Raw genomic sequence first — 21121 nt, forward strand, 5'->3', positions numbered from 1 at the left:
GTGGATCACAGTGGAGCCTGGGATTTAGGTGCCTAAATCTGGGGTTTAGGCATCTAAGAACCTTTGTGGATTGGATCTAAGTGACTTGCTGAAAGTTTTGGCAGAAGCTGGTGTCAGAATCAGGGATCTGCTCAGCCACTAGACTACACTGTTCTCTTTCATAATCATTCATGAACAGATTATGATTCTTCTGCTGAGGTTAATCTGCAAATACTCCCATTGAAGTTAATGGGTCTAGTGGTGCTACTAAACATGTGTAGGGGGATCAAAATTTGCCCCTCAGTTATCTTTTTTGAAAGGGCATCTCCTAGAAGTATTCAAATTCCCAATAATCATCCATTTTGATGCTGTCTGTCAAATATCTGAGGCTTAAAGTGATCTTTTTAGAAACAGTCCCAAAAGGATGCATTAATATTACCCAGCATTTCTTTGTCTGGGAATTAAAGATATTATATCGACTGAAAACATTACACAAAGATACAGCTGATTTTCATGGTATTGTGAGTCTCTTTTTCATAGTGCATCCCACTAGCAATCTTGTGTGTACCTCTTTTTCTTTCTTTATCTTGCCTCAGTATGGGGTGATGGACTAGAGATGACCTCAAGTCCTTTCCATTCCTACATTTATGTGAGTCCTATGTTCACTGCTTGGTTTTTGTGTTTGATGGGAATTTATTCCCGCTTATCTATATCCAACATCTCTTTGAGATATCCTAAGCACTTTTTACAGGACTAGTTAACATATGTAAATTACTAGGCATCTTTGAACAGGCCAATTTGCTGGATTCAAGTGCATGGGTGATGTGAGAGGGATCGAGGCTGAACTGAATTACTTTTCTGTGGCATTTATAACTGTTTAAGGCCAGGAAATAACTTGCTCTGTGCAGGAATATTTAGTTCTGTGCTCTCCGGTAATGACCATTAGTGTATAATCCAGAGTTGGGTCCAAGTTGCAAAATCAGGCTCCATATCTGACCCTGAAAAATTCTGATCAAGGGCTTTGATTTGACCTGTTCTACACATAGCAATTAGTGACAAGGTCTGGGTTTGAATTCTGCACTTTTCTCTAGAAGTTGGGAAGTTTTCAGATGTGGTCCTTTCCAATCTGTTTTTAAATAGTGGGGTTTTTTTAACAGATCAGTATTTAGGATTGTATTCATGAATCCAAATAGTTGAGTACTTCATTGCACATTGCTTTCATATTAATTCAATGGCAAAAACATTGGTTCTTGATTAAGTATTTATAGAAAGTGGGCCTGAGAAAGGCAGTTGTTGGCAAACCATTGGCTGAGCTGCAGCATCCACGTTAGAATAAAGATGATTCAAAGAAATAGGATTTGCTAGCTGCTGGAATTTATAATCTGTATAGTTTTAAAGCATTTCACTGGATGCGGCCCAATAATACCAAGCAAATAGCTGTATTTAAATAGTGATTTGCAGTCTAGTCATTTTATATTTATATGAAGTGTAAAAGACAAGAAGTGTGAGAGGTTGGAAACTATACCCCTGGGTGAGAAAGATCGTATTTGATTTACTATTTTTTAAATTGCCTTATCGTGCTAAGGGAGAGTCTAATTAAGATCCGTGGAGAAGTCTTCAAAGGAGACAAGATAAATATTGAGAAATGTTATTTTTATCCTTCACTTTGTATTCTCACCCTGGGATGTCATGGGCATAAACATTAAATATTAATGGCCAGATTGTGCCTTATGAAGCAGCCACTTTGCTCTGCTCCAGCAGCATTAAGGGGATATAATGAAGACTTTCAATGGCCCTGCAGGGCCCCATTGTAGGAGCTGTCATAGAGCTGGTGTGTAATGGCTCTGTGCTGACCTCCTGTCCTGGTTTCTGACATAGAGGACTGGTTGACAGTGGCAGGCAGGGGATGTGGCCAGGGCTATTCTATCCTACTGTAAGAGCCCGTGGCAGGTAGGTACAAAAGGCTGCAGTGTAGAGCAGTTCTAAACTGTACTGTGGTCTGGGACCAGAATTGGTGGATAAGATGACGTAGGCTTAGAGGCACCCGAGTCCAGTGCCAAATTGGATGTTCAAGCCCAAAATCTTTAGTAATATGTTTTTAAGTCCTTTAAAGCCGAGCTGGTTGAAAATTTTCAGTCACAAGCATTTTTGATGGAAATTGTCTGTTTTATCAAAATGGGAATTTCCACAGTAAATGACCATTTTTGACTAAATTTTCGGGGTTTTCATTAGAAAAAACTTTTTTTTATTAAACTGAAAAATTCTGCTTGGTCAGTTGAAAATTTTCAGTTTTTATTTGCCAGAAACTAAAACATTTTATTTTTTTTAATGAAAATGCACAAAAATCATAGAAAATTTCAAAGAATTATTTTTTTTGTTCCATCAACCTTTTTTCATAGAAAAAAATGAATCTACTTAAAATGTCCTCTTGGGTTTAAATACATGCTCCATTCTCTTCCTGTTCCATTCACAGACTTCCACTTGTTACACATCTTAGCACATCCACATCTAAAATCAAATCCCATTTTAGAGGAGATCCTTATACAAACAATGGCTGTTCTGAAGTATAATCTTGTGCTTTCAGCAGTTCTGTTGCTCCCTTTCTCCTACCATGACACTTTCTGTCAGGGGTGTTCCCAGGAATTTAAATTTGACTGCTTTTGGAGGGGCACATTACAGCAGTGGCTGGGGGCTGGGTCAGTGGCCAGGGCTGGAGCAGCGGCTGGGGCTGGGGCAGTGAACAATGGTCAGCTGCCGGAGTTGAGGGGTAGCAGGGGCTGGGGCTGGAGCAAAAATACATATTTTTTGATGAATATTGCGGGGGGGCTTTCCTGCTTGCCCCCATCCCTTGTGAACACCTCTGCTTCCTGGCAGCCTGGTCTCTCGGAAAGGCTAGTGGGCAAACTGCAGCTTGTGTGGAACTGCAGCATGTTAGCTATTATGAATAATCTTGGATTTGAACCAGATAAATTGCTAGATGAAGGTTTGATTTCAGTTTGTACAATAAACTTGTTGGGAAGAGAGCTTGTTTAGATAGCAAAAATTCCTGTGTGCATCCATTCGGTGAATAATTTGTAATATGTTTCCAAAAACTTTTTTCATGCCATTTCTGCTTCTTGATTTGAAGGCAGCAGGGCAATAGAATGGGCCTGGGAGCGAGGAATGCCTGAATTCGAATCCCAGCTCTTATACAGACTATCTGAGGGTACGTCTACACTACGGGATAAATTCGATTTAACATAAACTGGTTTTATAAAACAGATAGTATAAAGTCTATTGCGCGCGGCCACACTAAGTAAATTAATTCGGCGGTGTGCGTCCATGGTCCGAGGCTAGCGTCGATTTCTGGAGCGTTGCACTGTGGGTAGCTATCCCATAGTTCCCGCAGTCTCCCCCGCCCCTTGGAATTCTGGTTTGAGAGCCCAGTGCCTGATGGGCAAAAATCATTGTCGCGGGTGGTTCTGGGTACAGCCTCACCCCTCCCTAAGTGAAAGCAGCAGACAACCGTTTCGCGCCTTTTTTCCTGGGTGAACTGTGCAGACGCCATAGCACTGAAAGCATGGACCCCGCTCAGATCAACACCGCGATCGTGAACGTTGTAAACACCTCACGCATTCTCGTGCAGTCTATGGTGAACCATGAACTGCAAAGCCAGGCGAGGAGGAGGAGGCAGCTACGGCAGCGCGGCGACGGGAGTGATGAGGACATGGAAACTGAATTCTCCTTAACTGTGGGCCCCTGCGCTTTGGAGCTCCTGCTGGTAATGGGGCAAGTTCTACCCATTGAACGCCGATTTTGGGCCCGAGAAACAAGCACAGACTGGTGGGACCGCATAGTTTTGCAGGTGTGGGACGATTTGCAGTGGCTGCGAAACTTTCGCATGCGTAAGAGCACTTTCATGGAACTTTGTGACTTGCTTTCCCCTGCCCTGAAACGCCATAATACCAAGATGAGAGCAGCCCTCACAGTGGAGAAGCGAGTGGCAATAGCCCTGTGGAAGCTTGCAACGCCAGACAGCTACCAGTCAGTCGGGAATCAATTTGGAGTGGGAAAATCTACTGTGCGGGCTGCTGTGATGCAAGTAGCCAAAGCAATCACTAAGCTGCTGCTACAAAAGGTTGTGACTCTAGGAAACCTGCAGGCCATAGTGGATGGCTTTGCTACAATGGGATTCCCTAACTGTGGGGGGGGGCGATAGATGGAACCCATATCCCTATCTTGGCACCGGCGCACCAGGCCACCCAGTACATAAACCGCAAGAGGTACTTTTCCATGGTGCCGCAAGCAATGGTGGATCACAAGGGACGTTTCACCAATATCCACGTGGGATGGCCAGGAAGAGTTCATGACGCTCGCGTCTTCAGAAGCACTGCTCTGTTTAAAATGCTGCAGCAAGGAATTTACTTCCCAGACCAGAAAATAACAGTTGGGGATGTTGAAATGCCTGTTGTTATCCTGGGGGACCCAGCCTACTCCTTGATGCCATGGCTCATGAAGCCATACACAGGCAGCCTGGACAGTGGTCAGGAGCTGTTCAGCTACAGGCTGAGCAAGTGCAGAATGGTAGTAGAATGTGCATTTGGCCGTTTAAAGGCGCGCTGGCGCACATTACTGACTCACTCAGACCTCAGCCAAACCAATGTCCCCTTTGTTATTGCTGCTTGCTGTGTGCTCCACAATCTCTGTGAGAGTAAGGAGGAGACCTTTATGGCGGGGTGGGAGGCTGAGGCAAATCACCTGGCCGCTGATTACGCACAGCCAGACTCCAGGGCGATTAGAAGAGAACACCGGGAAGCGGTGCGCATCAGAGAAGCTTTGAAAACGAGTTTCATCGCAGGCCAGGGTACGGTGTGACTGCTGTGTTTGTTTCCCCTTGATGAACCCCACTCCCTTGATTGACTCATTTCATGTAAGCAATCCACCCTCCCCCTTCGATTATAGCTTGCTTAAGAAAATAAAGTCACTATCATTTAAAAATCATGTATTCTTTATTAAAAAGCTCATTATAAAAAGAGGGAGAGAACTGGCAAGGTAGCCCGGGTGCGGTTTGGGAGGAGGATAGGAGGGAAGGAAAAGGCCACTAAAATCATTTCAATGTAATGACAGCCTTTTGGTTGGGCTGTCCACGGGGGTGGAGTGGGCGGGTGCACAAAGCCTTCCCCCACACGTTCTTACACGTCTGGGTGAGGAAGATATGGAACATGGTGAGTACTGAAGGTGGTGACACAGGGGCTGCAGCGGCACTCTGTGACCTCGCTGCTCTTCCTGAAGCTCCACCAGACGTCGGAGGATGTCAGTTTGATCACGCAGCAGCCCCAGTGTTTCATTCCGCCACTGCTGATCTTCCTGCCTACACCTCTGATCTTCCTGCCGCCACCTCTCATCTCGAGCGTCTCTCCTCTTCTCACGTTGGTCCCTCCTGTCCTCACGTTCACTGGCATCTTTCCTGTAATTTGATACCACGTCCTTCCACTGATTCAGATGAGCTCTTTCATTGCGGGTTACTTCCATGTTTTCAGAGAACATTTCGTCTCGCGTCCTCTTCTTCCTCCGCCTTATCTGAGCTAGCCTTCGAGATGGAGTACGGAGGCTTGAAAAATGTGCAGCTGCATGAGGGAGGGAAAAAAGGGACAGAAGTATTTAAAAAGATACATTGTACAGAACAATGGTTATACTCTTTCACAGTGAACAACACTATTCACCTTACACAGCACATGTGATTTCACTACAAGGTCACATTTTGCATCTTAACTTTGAGTGCCTGGGCTCTGGTGTTACAGATCTCACAGACGCAGGTCCGGACATCAGAATTCGGCTTGCATGCGGCCATGGTAAGCCATTGTCTTTCGGCTTCAGCAGCCTTCACTTCCATTCACAGAAGCCACTCCCACACCCCCTCCAATTCTCTAGGATGATTGCTTTACCCCCTCCCCCCACCGCATGGCTGGTATCATGGAAGATCACTGCTAATCACCCCCCCTTCCCCTCCACCGCGTGGCTGGTAGCTGGGAAGATTCCTGCTAGCCAAACGCGAGAAAGCTCAGCGCTATCCTTCCTCCCCTCCCCCTGCTTGGCTACATGCAAGGAAAGATTTCTTGTAAGCAACAGGCAAACACCCCTGTAGGAAAAAGGCCATCTCTGTCCCCCTTAATTAAATTCCTGAATTTCAGCCAGGTTACCATGAACGATATCACTCTGCTGAGGATAACAGAGCGAGATAAAGAACGAATGTTTCTTGAATGCCTGCAATCACTGGGACCATACGCAGCTATGCTTTGTCATGCAATGATACCCGATTACTTGCTACATGCATGGCGTGGTAAAGTGTCCTACCATGGTGGACGGAACAAGGCTGCCTTGCCCAGAAACCTTCTGCAAAGGCTTTTGGAGTACCTCCAGGAGCACTTCATGGAGATGTCCCTGGAGGATTTCCGCTCCATCCCCAGACATGTTAACAAACTTTTCCAGTAACTTTACTGCCCGCGAATGCATCCCAAGCCCTCAGGGCAAATCAATCATTAAAAAAAGCTTGCTTTTAAACCATGTTTTATATTTACAAAGGTACACTCACCAAAGGTACACTCACCAGAGGTCGCTTCCATGGCTTCACTGTCTGGGCTCGCGGCTTGGGAGGGCTGGGACGGTAATTCCGTCTAGGTCAGAAAAAGCTCCTGGCTGTTGGGGCTAACAGAGTGCTGTGTGATCTCTTCAAGCTCGTCCTCCTCTTCCTCCTCCTCACCTTCCCCGTCCGCATAATCCTCAGGCATGGCTGAGATTACAACCCCCACCACAGAATCCAAGGACAGGAGGGGGGTAGTCGTGGTGCAGCCCCCTAAAATTGCATGCAGCTCAGAATAGAAGCGGCATGTTTTCGGCTCTGCCCCAGACCTTCCGTTTGCCTCTTTGGTTTTCTGGTAGGCTTGTCTGAGCTCCTTCATTTTCACTCTGCACTGCACTGAGTCCCTGGTGTGGCCTCTCTCCTTCATGGTCTTGGAAATTTTTTCAAAAGTTTTTTTCATTTCGTCTTTTTGAACGGAGTTCTGTTAGCACTGAATCCTCTCCCCATATAGCGATCAGATCCAGTACCTCCTGTGTGGTCCATGCTGGAGCTCTTTTTCTGTTCTCAGGAGACTGCATTGTTACCTGTGCTGATGAACTCTGTGTGGTCACCTGTGCTGATCAGAGCTCCACACTGGCCAAACAGGAAATGAAATTCAAAAGTTCGCGGGGCTTTTCCTGTCTACCTGGCCAGTGCATCCGAGTTCAGATAGCTGTCCAGAGCGGTCAGTGGTGCACTGTGGGATACGGCCCGGAGGCCAATACCATCGATTTGCGGCCACACTAACCCCAATCCGATATAATAATACCGATCTTAGCGCCACTCCTCTCGTTGAGGAGGAGTACAGAAACCGATTTAAAGAGCCCTTTATATTGATTTAAAGGGCATCATAGTGTGAATGGGTGCGCCGTAAATTTGGTTTAACGCTGCTAAAATCGGTATAAACACGTAGTGTAGAACACGCCTGAAGTGGCTTTGGGGCAAACCAGTTAATCTTTGTTCCATTTTCCTCAGCTGTAAAATGGGAAAATACTTGCCAACTTCTCACATGTATGGTGAGGATTGATGAGTTAACATTTATACACTGCTCTGAAAATATAAACTGCTATTTCAGTTCTAAATTTTACTGTTATTTGTTAATCTTTTTACAGTTCAGCTAAAATCTTCCTACTGATACATTAGATGAGAACCAGAAGAGAAAATATTATTTACTTGTTTGTTTATATTTTTTTAAAATCCATCTCTAGAGTGCTACAGACAGTAGCATTTTGATGAGATTTTTTTCAACGCTTCCCTAATCTAGAAGTTATAAAAAGCTAATTACTTAGCAAGCATTGCTTGATACCTACAATTAATTAGCCAGAATAACATTAGTCACTAAAGCCTGGTCTGCACTTAAAATGTAGGTTGACATAGCTATGGTGCTCAGAAGTGTGAAAAATCCATACCCTGGAGCGACTAGCAGCTAGTTTGACTGAAGAATGCTCCTGGCTGTTGTAGTTCGGAGAGGTAGTGTTCTTGTGGTGATGGAAGAGCCCCCTACATTGCTGTAGATGGCATCTGTGCTATGGGATTGTGCAGGCATGGCTACAGCACCACTATAGTCCCTTCCCTGTAGTAGACATGGCCTAAGAAGGGCAGCAGTTTCTTAAAGTACTAGAAAAATATGCATTTCATCATGTGCTTGTAGCCACTTGCAAAATCTCACACTATTTAACAAGTTACATTTATGTCTCAATTACGCCTTCAAGGCCAGAGGAGCACTTGTGGGGGAGGGGGAGGTGAACTGTCTGAATAGCTGTGGCTGGCTGGATTTACGCCTACATAGAGTAGGAGAAGGAATAATTGTAACACCACTGGGGTGTCAGGGTGAGCTTGCTTGCCAGTGATTGAGACCTTCAGAAAAGCTGTAGCCTACCCTTCTGTGAGAATTGACCTCCTGATGTTTGCTGGTGTGGGGGCAATTGGTATAGTAAGGCAGTTGCCCTGCTCCAGACATGTTCCCTCTTGCATTTGTAAAGCATTACAGCTACCTTCAGAATCGGAGTGCTGGGGTGGGGAGAATGACTTTCTATGCCTCCTTCATTCATCCCATATTTTAGGCAGCCATCACATGGTCCTTATGTCTACAAAGGGACAATATATGCAGGAAAACTGGTCAAACTGAGGAAACGGTCCCCTCAAATCGTTCACCAGAATAGATGTATACATGTCTTCTTTGAATGAACAATGCAGATTAGCATACGTATGGGCCGAGTCTGTTGGCAGATATGTTTCTTCTGGCATAAACCAAGGCATACTACTTTAAACATATTTGTGTTAATAGATATGATTAACTGTCCCCCAAAGTGTCCATACTAATAGACCTCCAATAATACCACTGAACACTTTTTGACTATCCATGCACCATTAATCATCTGACTTTGTTCTCACTTTAGGAAAGCTGCAATGATTGATTCCTACATGTACACAAAAGATTTATTGTTTGCAGTTTATTTGCAATAAACTGTAGGAATTTAATTCCATATGAATAGCATATTCTAGGACAGTGCTTCTCAAAGTCGGACAGCCACTTGTTCAGGGAAAGCCCCTGGCAGGCCGGGCCAGTTTGTTTACCTGCCGCATCCGCCCTTCCCGCATCTCCCATTGGCCTGGAGCGGCAAACCGCGGCCAGTGGGAGCTGCGATTGGTCGAACCTGCGGACGCGGCAATTAAACAAATCGGCCTGGACCGCCAGGGGCTTTCCCTGAACAAGCGGCGGGCCGGCTTTAAGAAGCACTGTTCTAGGAAGTATCTTGGAGAAATCACTCAGAATGGGTTATTGATCCATTGGGTTATTGATCCATTAGGTTACAGATTTTCTGCCTGTAAAATCTAACCACAGACATTTCCTTCTACCAAAAAAATAAAAAAGTAGTATTAGTAATAATATTGAATATTATGCTAGAATCTTGGTAACCATTTTATAGCAATTACGGTGGGACGTCTTTAAATAAATTGGGAAAGCAGTGAAAGCAAGCAGTTATTTAATTTTAAAACCAGATAAAGAATTATTTATTTAGTTAGCATTACTTGGCATTAAAAATGATGTACCAGTCTTCTGCTCCCAGGTACACTTATTATTAATCCTGCTTGACTGTAGTGAAGGGAGAATTTGATCCTTTAGTTCTGAGAAAAATAATTCAACCCTGTTGAAGTAATGAATATGTTTGGGACATGTGAAAGTCTTTCAGAGAACAACTGCTGATGTTTTCTTTACTCTTTGTATCCCTTTTTTCTTGTCCTTGTTTCTAATAATCTGTTTGAAGACTGAAACAGAATGATAGTTCTTTAGTAAAATATTTTTGTTTCCATATCAGTAAGGTTATGGAGTTGCTTGTAAATGCAAGACTGCTGCCAGTGATTACGCACTGTACTCTGGCACTTTTGCTGGTATTCTACCTGTCATCCCAAATTAATAGTAAGGGCTACCTTCTGCCCATGGACCAAAATGCACATTTTATTTAAAATCAGTGGGTAGTGCCTGCTGCTAGCTGGAGGCTGATATTTGACTCTAAGCTTTTTATGTCATTAGATAAACAGAATTTGTTACAGTATTACTGAACAACTTCATGATAATGTTAGACTTCCTTCCCATTCTTAAACAATAATATATACAGTCACTCAAAAGTGAACAATGTTTATATCTTTTGAACCACTTCCTATATACTGTGAGTCTGTATAGCTGACAAATTGCTAAAATTTTTGGCATTGAACAGCTCTTTGCAGGTTTGGTGTATAATGCTACAAATTTGAAATTCTGTTGTATTCAGAAAACTTGAATGCGCTGTGTACAGTTATGTAGGACAAAGATGATACTTTTTATTTAGCTAGATGCAATATATTGTTTATATTGTCCTTAATATTGTTTATACTGCCATTCAGTTGTTGCCAAGATTATAACATAACACTGTATATATGGATGCTAAAAGACTATGATTATGAGCATGTTAAATAAAACCCTACATAGAACAGAATATTATTTCTTGTGTTAAAACATTTCTTTTATTGTCTTTTTTTTAAAAGGTGGCATTTGATAGTCTAAATCTGAACATTTTGTAAACAGCTACAATTTACTCTAGTTGTATTTTTAAAAAGTAATGCACAAATACACCCAGTATCATACATTTCCTGGTATATTAGCAGGAGCGGCGCCAGGGTTTTTGGCGCCCTAGGCGAGAGTCCTTCCGCACTCCTGGTCGTTGGTGGCAATTCTGTAGCTGGGGGGGGGTCCTTCCACGCTCCCAGTCTTTGGGGCACTTCGGCGGTGGGTCCCGGAGTGAGTGAAGGACCCGCCGCAGAATTGCCACCACTGACCCAGAGCGCGGAAGGACCTCCCGCCACCGAACTGCTGCCCCCCCAAATCCTGGTGTCCTAGGCGACCACCTAGGTCGCCTAAATGGAAGCACCGGCCCTGTATATTAGTCCATTATAATTAGTTCAGCAACAATTTTTCCGCAATATATAAACAGACTAGAACTACATTCACCTGAGTTTTCAGTTGTTTCACTCTGTCAGTATCTGAAGCAAAATTATCTCCTACTCAAAGTTTTCTGAGTGATGAATTTTAGCAGCAAGGGTTCCCTGAGATAGCTGCAATGATTATAAAATTTTGAAAACAGTCCTAGTTCCTGTGCAGGACAGCTAGCAATCTGAAACAAGTTGAATGAGAATTGTCCTTTACAAAATTGACATTTCAAGGGGAGAAAAAAGATGAATCCTTTTCACTTTCTCGTGTTCATTCTGAGACTATGACCTGCTGTATCTCAATGGGCTGTAATCCATTTATTGCATGTGGTGGCGGGAATAGGGGGTTAGACATCTCAGCTGGGCTGACTGAACCTGAGTCACTCTGAACTGAGCCCCCACTGCCATCAAACTGAGAGATTTTCTTCTTGATCATTTTCCTCTCCTTGGCTCGGCGATTCTGAAACCAGATTTTAACCTGAAATGTTAAACAGTGTATGTTTAATTCTTATAAGTAGTTAGAGCGGTGTACAATAACATTAGCAACAGAAAAGGAAAAATAGCTTTAAGGAGTGAAAAAGCTATGTTTATTATGCAAACATATTATAGCTAATAGAAACTTTATTACTTTCTAATGTCTGCCCATGTTATAGATATTTTTGTGTTTTGATTAGAACTACAGCAACATAGGAATTACCTTAGTGGAAAAGACCAGAGGTCCCTCTACTCCACCATCTTTTCTCTGACAGTGGCCAGTGTTAGACGTTTCTGAGGAAGGTGCAATTATGGAATATGCCCATAAGAAAGTTTCTTTCTATTCTGTTAATTAGAGGTTGATTTATGTCCTGAAGCTTGAGAGATTATTACCTTCCACACTTTAAAAAAAAAAAAAAACCTCTAAAACTATTTAACATAATGGTGGATGTTCACGTTTTTTTAAATCTTGCTCTGCTCTTGACTTCAAAGATATAGGTTATCATTAGGTTAGATAAATCTCTTTTAGGGATGGTCTAGACAGTATTTGGTCCTGCCATGAGGGCAGGGGACTGGACTCGATGACCTCTCGAGGTCCCTTCCACTCCTAGAGTCTATGAGTCTATGATATCTAGTGGCAGTGAGTTCCACAGTCTAATGATGCATATAATTTTTTTTACTTTTATCAGTTTTAAATCTGCTGCCTTTTCTATGTAATTGTGTATCACCACAATCTTGTACTATGAGAAGGGATAAATAGGAATCTCCAGTCTACCTTCACCATATCATTTGTTATCTTGAATAATACTCTTATGTCCCCACTGATTCATTTCAGAGCCTCCTGTGTTTTTGCTACATTCCTTTAGATAGGTCAGGTGACCAGAGCTGAACACTGTATTGCATGTAAGCATGTAGCATTGATATAATGACTTTATAATAATTTCAATATTTTCCATGACATTCCTTATGCATTCTACCATTTCTCTTCCTTTATAGATATTGATGATGATAACACCAACTCATATAATGTTTTTCATTGGTAGAACTCAAAATGCTTTACAAAGGAGGACACTCACATGATCACCATTATATACAGAAGTGGAGAAACTGAATCAAAGAGACAAGCAGCATTTAGATATGTATGTGATGTGTGTTTTAGAAATGCTGGCAGATAATTACAAATTTTATCAGAAGTTTACTAGCAATAAAATTAAAGACCACGTTAATAAAAAGCACAGTTTGCCATTCACAAACAGGGCTCCTTTATACAGGAGAAAAGTAACTGAACATAATAGAGAACTAATTGCTGGTTCTAGGCAGTGGCACTGATTACTTAGAAATCTCCTTAGTGTAATGTAGGTAGGCTGGTTTACACTGTGTATTCCTCAAAATCCAACGCCTGGTTTTAAAATTGAACATCTATGCATCATTACCCCTTTTTTTCTCTAGTGATCTCACTCTACTCCATGTTTTCTCTTAGCCTTAGCCTGCATGTGGAGGAAGAGGAGGCAACTAAAGAAGGAAACCATTCTAAAGAGCTGAATATGTTTACTCAGAAGAGAACTAAAAAGAAAAATCTCTAGATCTGCCCGGGCAGGGAAGAGGCACTCTTGTCACTAAAGTATTGAAGAAGTGATAGTTTTTTCAATATTACCAAATCCTGTCTCCTCCTACTGACGTCAGCAGAACCGTTTAAGTTCTGTTGTGCAAGGAGAGGTGGGATTCTGGGACCCCATACGCTAGTTTATATCTCCCACGCACCACAGAACTGTGCTCCACAGGTGCTGTATCCAATCTAGTGATTTCTGGGGGGAATTCATCACCCTGAATCCCTATAGATTTCCCCTGAACAGTGTCTGCATACTTTGGCCCCATTGCAGGGAAACATCCATATTCAGGACAGCATTTAATCATATGCTTAATGTTAGAGATAGATTTAGGTGTGTGCTTGAGTCAGGGGCGGCTCTTATATTTTTTGCCGCCCCAGGTACGGCAGTCAGGCGGCCTTCAGCAGTGTTTCTGCAGGAGATCCACCAGTCACGTGGATTCGGCAGCGGTTCTGCAGGTGATCTGCTGGTTCCATGCCTTCGGCGTACCCGCCACCGAATTGCAGCCGAAACTGTGGGACTGGCGGACCTCCTGCAGAAACATCACCAAAGGCTCCCTGACTACCGCCCTCACGCCGCCACCCCCTCACCCCGGCTTGCCACCCCAGGCATGCACTTGCTGCACTGGTGCTTGGAGCCACCCCTGGCTTGAATGCTTTTCTGAATCAGGGCCCTGAGCTGTGCATAGGGATAAGAATTTGTCCCTAAAACTTCTGGTTTAAAGTAACCTGTGTTCTACCTGTGGAATGTAAAGCAGTGGTGAAAAAACTGCTGACTATCCAGGGGTATAAAAGACCCTCAGTCCAGGCACTGTATTCACATAGATCAAAGGCAAATATGACCCATAAAAATAATATTAATAAATCAAAACCAAAAAATATATAGACATTATGATTTATTGCTATTTGCATTCTCCATTTTCATTCTGGCTGCTGATAGCTGAACTGAGCGTGACGCTGTAGATCTCTTCTGGGTCACCATTTTGTTGCGACTGCAAGAATGAAGCAAAATGGAGAATGCCATAGTTATTACGGAGAGAACTAAAACAATACTATGTTATGTTAAGCTGGGTCTTTTTAAAATTCCAGCTGTGTATGTGTAGTTAGCTGGTGTGTAAGAAAGAAAGAGTGCTTTTCCATGTCTGTAGTTTGAGGTTAATTTCTTATGTTCAGTTATGCAAACTTTGCCCACATAGTAACCAGAGAAAATACATATGACTGCAGGTTTTTATGTTAAATTGGCTGTTATTTATTTGTATTTAGCATATTCTATAGCACCTACAGCCATGGCAACTACATTGCTGCAACCAATCAACTGTGTCTTGGTTCTATGATACTTATAAAACATCAGCACTGAATTAATTGGCTTATCATCTCTGATACTACTGTTAATAGGATCTAGCCTGTAAATATGAAATATATAGAAAATCTTGTATTTGCTCTGTTTACCTGTCTCTCAGATAGTCCCAGGTTTGCTGCAAGTTCAGACTTCCTCCTTATTGTAATGTATCTGTTGCAATGAAACTCCTTCTCTAATTCTAGTCTCTGGTGATCTGTGTAAACAACTCGGTACTTTTCTTTTGTTCTTGTTTTACCTGTTTAAGAAAAACATGTATTTTAATACTTTGACTATGGCATCTTCCATCTGAGGATCTCAAAGAATTTTATAGACATTAATGAATTCAGCCTCACATTACCCATATGGGATTATTTTCTCTGTTACAGATTTAGAAACTGAGGTGCAGAGAGGTTAAGTGACTTACCCAGAGTCACACAGTGTGACTATAGCATAGCTGTAAAGCAGAATCCAGATCTCCTTATATCTATGCTTTTACTAATACTTTCTCTTCCATTATTGCTCTAGGGATTCATTTCTTAATAATTTTCCCTAATTACTTTTTGTTACTAATACATGTAAAAGACTCTGCAATCAAAATTGTTTTTCAAAGTAAATATCCTGTGCCACCTTTCTTCTGAGAGGATCCTAATGCACTTTATACAAATTATGTGATGTAAGTCTATACATTGTTGATGTTTGCTATCTTCTGCCCCAGAGGTTGCTCTGTTTCACTGCCAGGTGCGTTGAGCCTGTGGTCTTTGTGTGTGCATATGCATACATATACATCACAGGAGTAACTGCCCCAGCACTAAAATTCAGCCACCGTTTGGTTTTTTTAGAAACATGCTCTAATTCCATGTCTGGTTGAGATGTACAAACAAGGTATCATAAGAAATAAAGATACTGGTTTCACATCTCTTCCAAATATAGAATTAAAGAAATGTTCTACTAAAACACAGATAGTAAAAATGTTTATCAATGACCTTGTTCAGTTCTAGGACACAAATACCAATTCAATAACATTTAATTAGAATTACCTGCAAAATAAAGGCCCAGGTTTGCAGCGTATGGAATGCCTCTTCAGCTTAATATTATGGGGTACAGAGTGCCTTCAATTGCTTTTGGAAATTGAAGGCATATCATAACGTGCTGGACCAGGCCCTAACATTAGTGTACAAAAAACGATCTCAATGTCACTCCATTCCAAAACAAAATCAGACAGAAGATGCTCATAAATATGCTGAATTAGTAATATTACCATGACTATTACTTGGTGTTTGGAAGATAAGCTTTCATATTTGAACATTTTCTGTTAGTAAGATTAGTTAATATAGAGAGGTCATTCTGTACTGTATTTGTTCTCTTTAGCACTTTCCAAAGTTGATTGGGAAGGGTGGTGTGTTTGGTGTGTGGTGTTTTGTTGTTTTTTTTTTGTAAAATCCTTCTGATCTTCCCAAGTTGTTTTTGATGTGAGTTTTTTTTGGGACAAACTGTAGGACAAAGACTCCTTTAAAGTGGTTCCCTAAACTCCATTGAGGTGTTAAGATGAAGCACACGCCACACAAAAGAGCTACAAGAAGATCTTATCAAGAACCTCTTTCACATTCAGAAACACAGCCAATTGGTTAGGAATTTACAAGCCCTAAACAAATGTCAGACTCTCTTTCATCTCAGTAAAAAAAGAAAGGGACAGAACTAGATGAAGGAATATTTCCTTTGCTCATGACTTTTTAATTTGTAGACTACAGCACAGCTGATTTGTACCTGGTGGTTTATCTGAAGTCTGAAGCTACACAATTTAGGGCAATTTCCTAAACCAATATTACTTTAAATAGGAAATGTTTCTATCACTAAAAGTCACATTTATTGGTGATGTTATTTGTTGAATATTTCAATCCATATTTTGCTTTTCTGAGGATGGCTAAAGTCCTGGGTTTGAAATATTTGCCTTAAGTGATGAGTGTTCTGTTAACAGTGGTCTAAATATTATGTTCCAATTACATTTTAAGCCATTAATCTAACTTGTGAAAACAAGAGCTTCAACAGGGTTATTCTAGCTTTTCCATAATCAGTAAATATAACCAAGATTCGAGGGGGTATCATAGAGGGAACAGTTTATCCCATTCCGCTTGGCCATAAAATTCACAGAGCATTTCTTCTGAAGACAATAAAGCTAGGAGAAGGCCTCTTTATTTGCTGTGAAAATCATCACCCTTTCCGGCAATATAACTCCTGAAGAAAAGAGGGAGAAGGAAGAGACAAGGCTGCATATCAAAGCAGAGAGAAGTGTTAAAAGGGTCTGTTGCCTCAATATGACAGATAGGCCTCAAAACCCAAGACAATGTAGCCCAGGGAAAAAATAGATGTCACAGCTAGATTACAAAGTGAAATAAATTAACATTCGAACTGGGACCTGGCCCTTTTCCTCATGGCTTCTTTCCTATTTCATTTTCCAACAGATTTTTATTATGATGACATCTAAACTAATTGTATATCGTGGTCTAGCTAAACACACACATCTATATAAAATGTGTGTAATATATCGCAACAGAAAACATGTCCAAGGCCTGTTTCTGCAAGCCATGCATGAATAATTTTTACTTTTTATAGTCCCACTGAACTCCACGCTGATATCTTTGTCAGTGTAGTTTGCCAGATTGCTCCCCTTACAATTTCCACATGCACTTCTTAGGCAGTTTGAAATACATTCTCTGGACCTCTATACAAAGGTGTTTTCCTTCCTCCCTCCATTTCCCTTCCACCCCTCGCAGAATATGATACAAGAGAAGGAAATACAGAGTTTCATTTTATAGCATTACTTGAATTGGTTTAAAAATGAATTGGATTTAAGGTCTGATCCTACACCATTAAAATCAATGGGGATTTTGTTTTTTACTCTAATGAGAACAGGATCAAATCTTGGGGAAATAAGGATGTGTTCCTTTCTACCCGTGGCACCCTGTCTTGAAAGGCATCCAGCTTGATTCGATTTGCATTTTTAAAAAATTCTTGTTGCATAATGTGTTTCTTATTTTTAAAAACCCAGCATAATTGCACTGGAGCTTTTGAAGAATGGAATTTAGCATTTTCTTTGAAAATACAGTTTTAGAGGACAATATAATATGTAATTGTTTATACAAAAAATTATAAATAATTAAATTTCAAAGAGTCCATTATATTGGAAAGTATCAAATCATAATGTTCTTTTTTTATTACAGCATTTTCTTCCTGAGAATTGGTTTGGTGAGTTATCACTTTTAATGGTTTTGCTTTGGATGCAACTGAATTTAAAATCTATCCAGCAAAATGTAGTATTTTTGATGTACTGTACAAAATATATTGTCAAAATTTAATGCATTAAGTATGAGAAAAGACTTTGACATTATTTTTGTAATCTCTGTTGCTATCTTCAGCACTGCATTTAGGAAAGTTCCCACATTTAATTTAATACATTTTGGCCCAAATCATGCAAAAACTTACATATGCTTAAATAAAGTTGAGCTATATCAGACTATTCACAATGAGTAAAATTAAGTACATATGAAATCTTTGTAGGATCAGGGCCATATATTTCAGATATAGTTTCCTAACAATGAAGTAGTCTTGGAAGAATAGTGATAGGAATCTTATTCCTAGAGTCATGTAAAATTAGACTGGACAGAGCTCTAGTTAGTACATATGAGGGAGCAGTTCTATGCTGGTAAAGGTGGATACGATGACCCAACAGTTTTTTTCCATTTTAGATTTCTTTAATTCTGTTGGAGAGAGAATGTTTTTTAAGTTATTCTTATTGCAATATCTTCTAGAGAAAGCATTGAACAGTTAGCATATATTATCCTCATTTAATTTTATCTTTTTTGTGTTTCATTTTTTTTTTAAAGTAGAGACATTTTAGCAAATTGTTAAAACTGCATTTATATTTGGACTATTACTAGTGACATGTGGCACTAATAACATTAACTACCTTTTACACTCAATATTTTCTTTCTTTTTTTCTTTCTTTCTTTTTTTTTAAAATCAAGCTCTCTGGAATCTTGTTTTGACTGTGTTATATACATCTCACATGATATATTTTATTTTCCCAAATGGAATTTATTTTTCACAAGATTAAGACATTTTGGACCTGATCCTGTGGGGTTCTGAGTGAACTCAAACTATTGAAGTCAAATGGGAGAGCTGAAGGTGCTCAACACCTCAAAAGATTGGGCCCTGGGAAACTAAAGCCCTGATCAGGCAAAGACGTACCAGCTTAACTGTCCCTTAAATTGAGTCTATTCACAGGCCTCAATTCAACAATCCATTTCTGTTCACAAAGCATGTGTTAGGTACTTTGCTGAATAAAGATGGCCTTATGCATCTGCTTAAATGCTTGGCTGAATCAGGGCTTCAGTGCACTAATTTAAGCCTGTGTATAAGTCTTTACAAGGTCTGGGCCTATTAATGGCTTCCGATGTTGGTAAACTTTTAAGTACTGTGTGAAACTAGGCTTCCTGATTTTTTGTATCTATTTTATTCCTTAAACATACTAGTCCAATTAGAGTTCAGTGGAATTACATCAAGGATGAATTTTGTCCCATTGCCCTTTAATTCAGTCACAACAGCCCTTTTGAGTCTCATCCAACTCTTATATCAGTTTTACATGAATGAACTCTTGATTTGCACAAGAGAATGTGAGGGGAAAACCAGGCCCTATTAATATGCCTGGTTTTGAGGAACCATGTACGTATGGACATGTACAGGCTCCAAATGGACACTGTGATATCTGAAGACTGGCTTAGTTTAATTTTTTATTTTTTAATAAAATGAAATATAAACATGGACATTTTGGATGAAAAACAATTGCAAAACTAACCTCATTCTTGAGTGATTAGTATCCATCTGTAACTGAATTTATCTATCCTGTAAGATTGTTCCAGTTGTAACTGCCCTTCTTTCCTTAGGCCATTTTCTTTGATGATTTGTAACACACACTTACTATTTTTAACCTTAACAATAGATTTAGCAACTGACAGGCCTTGCTACACATAATCTACATCTAGCTGATCTACACAGAAAGGTTCTTCTGGCATGCAGTTTGTCACAAAATCAAGCACATCAAGCTCTGACAGTTTGAACAAGGGAAGTTTTTAAATGTCTAGCTGTAACACGTAACAAAATCTTGCTGAACAAGGAGATACCTTTAAAGACAACTAAAAAGAAAATGAAACCGAAATGAGAAGCTCTCCCTTTCACTGGGACCTGTCATGTCTCCAATAAAATTTATACAGTCAATAAAATCATAATTGAGGCTGATCTCTTGCCAGGGAATGTATCTACTCAATTGATAAATACAGTAAGTGAAATAAAAAATATATTAACACCAAGAGAAAATGTTTTAATCATCATAGTTTGAGAGGCCTGAACTGAATTCTCTTTTAAAGAATTGTTGAAAGAATAAAGCCAAACTGAAGATGTCGAAACATACATTGCTCAATAGCTAGCAAGATAGTAACATAGTATTTTTGCAAATATAACTATTAAAAGTAAGTACATTTAACACTTTCTCATAAAACTTAAATAGTTTTTCTTTTAGATAAATAATTGTTGTTATGAATAATGTTGCCTGCATGTAACATTAATACTATATTGTGTCTACAATACCTTTCATCTGAAAGGATCTTAAAGTGCATTACAGACTGTATGTGCAAAGATCACGTTATAGTTTGTGAAATGCAGCCATATCTCAGGTAGAACACAGCAGCCATTCCACACAAGCAACATTATCAAACACTAATAAGAGAAAAGTGAAACTAGTACGAATTTAGTTCAAACTGTAGTTATAAAGTGTTATATTAAATATAATGAGCAATCCAGCTATGTATGAGATCCAATTAAGACTCTTTATAAATGAGACCAGTGAAAGATAATAGAAAATGTTTTAGAGGGTTGAAAGATCGCTTACCTGAGCTGGTAGATTGCGTTTTTCTCATCCATTCATAAGAGCTGTGCCTTTGACTGTTGGGAGAGATTTGCTCTGTGTTAATTGTATCTACAGGAGGTAAAACTCCAGATCCAGCAGGGTGCAGGGAATTGTAATCAGCAGAGCTGTAGGAGATCTGCCCAGGAGACGAGCCATTGATTTGTGCAGCAGTAACTATGCTGGAGGGTCCTGGGCCATAAGTATTCCAGTCTTCCCTTTGCGTGCCATAGTGAGATCCCCAAGCTCCCAAAGACTGTCCATGGTTGTCCATATTTGGCACATGATGATATCCCATGTAATCTGAATAGGATGGAGTCGAGACAAAATTTTGCACTGGTAGGTTGTTGTTGCACCTTACGGATCCCGGATACATGCTGGTTTCTTTATCCAAAAGATAACTCACGTACATGATGGTTGCAACTAGTGAAAGAACCTTGTTAAGACATCCTGTTTTCTTTCATTCTTTTTTTTTTAATTGTATTCCTGATCTTAATAAATGATATTATACCTAGAATCTTCTACCTCATCCTGTATTATCAACAACTGTTTTTACCAGGTGCTGTTGGTAATGGTTTACCAAGATCTAGTCTGACGTCAGGGTAACTGCCTGCCTCATAATTACATTTGCATTCAAATGAAGGGCTGTCTATCCAGGCAACCCCACCTTGCTGCTAGTTCTAGTGCTTCCTTTTTCACAGA

General features: G+C 40.5%; 1 protein-coding gene across 1 annotated transcript; it reads right to left on the bottom strand.

Annotated features, from left to right (window-relative positions):
• Positions 1-11315: 11315 nt before the first annotated feature.
• Positions 11316-20860, bottom strand: CDX4 (caudal type homeobox 4). Its single transcript, XM_050964709.1, has 3 exons — positions 20405-20860; positions 14574-14719; positions 11316-11522 (listed from the first exon to the last, which is right to left on the bottom strand). The coding sequence occupies exons 1-3, from the start codon at positions 20829-20831 to the stop codon at positions 11316-11318; spliced, it is 780 nt and encodes a 259-aa protein (XP_050820666.1). The 5' UTR covers positions 20832-20860.
• Between the last annotated feature and the right edge of the window lie 261 nt (positions 20861-21121).

Source organism: Gopherus flavomarginatus, chromosome 8, assembly GCF_025201925.1.
Source record: "Gopherus flavomarginatus isolate rGopFla2 chromosome 8, rGopFla2.mat.asm, whole genome shotgun sequence".
Classification (NCBI taxonomy): Eukaryota; Metazoa; Chordata; order Testudines; family Testudinidae; genus Gopherus; species Gopherus flavomarginatus.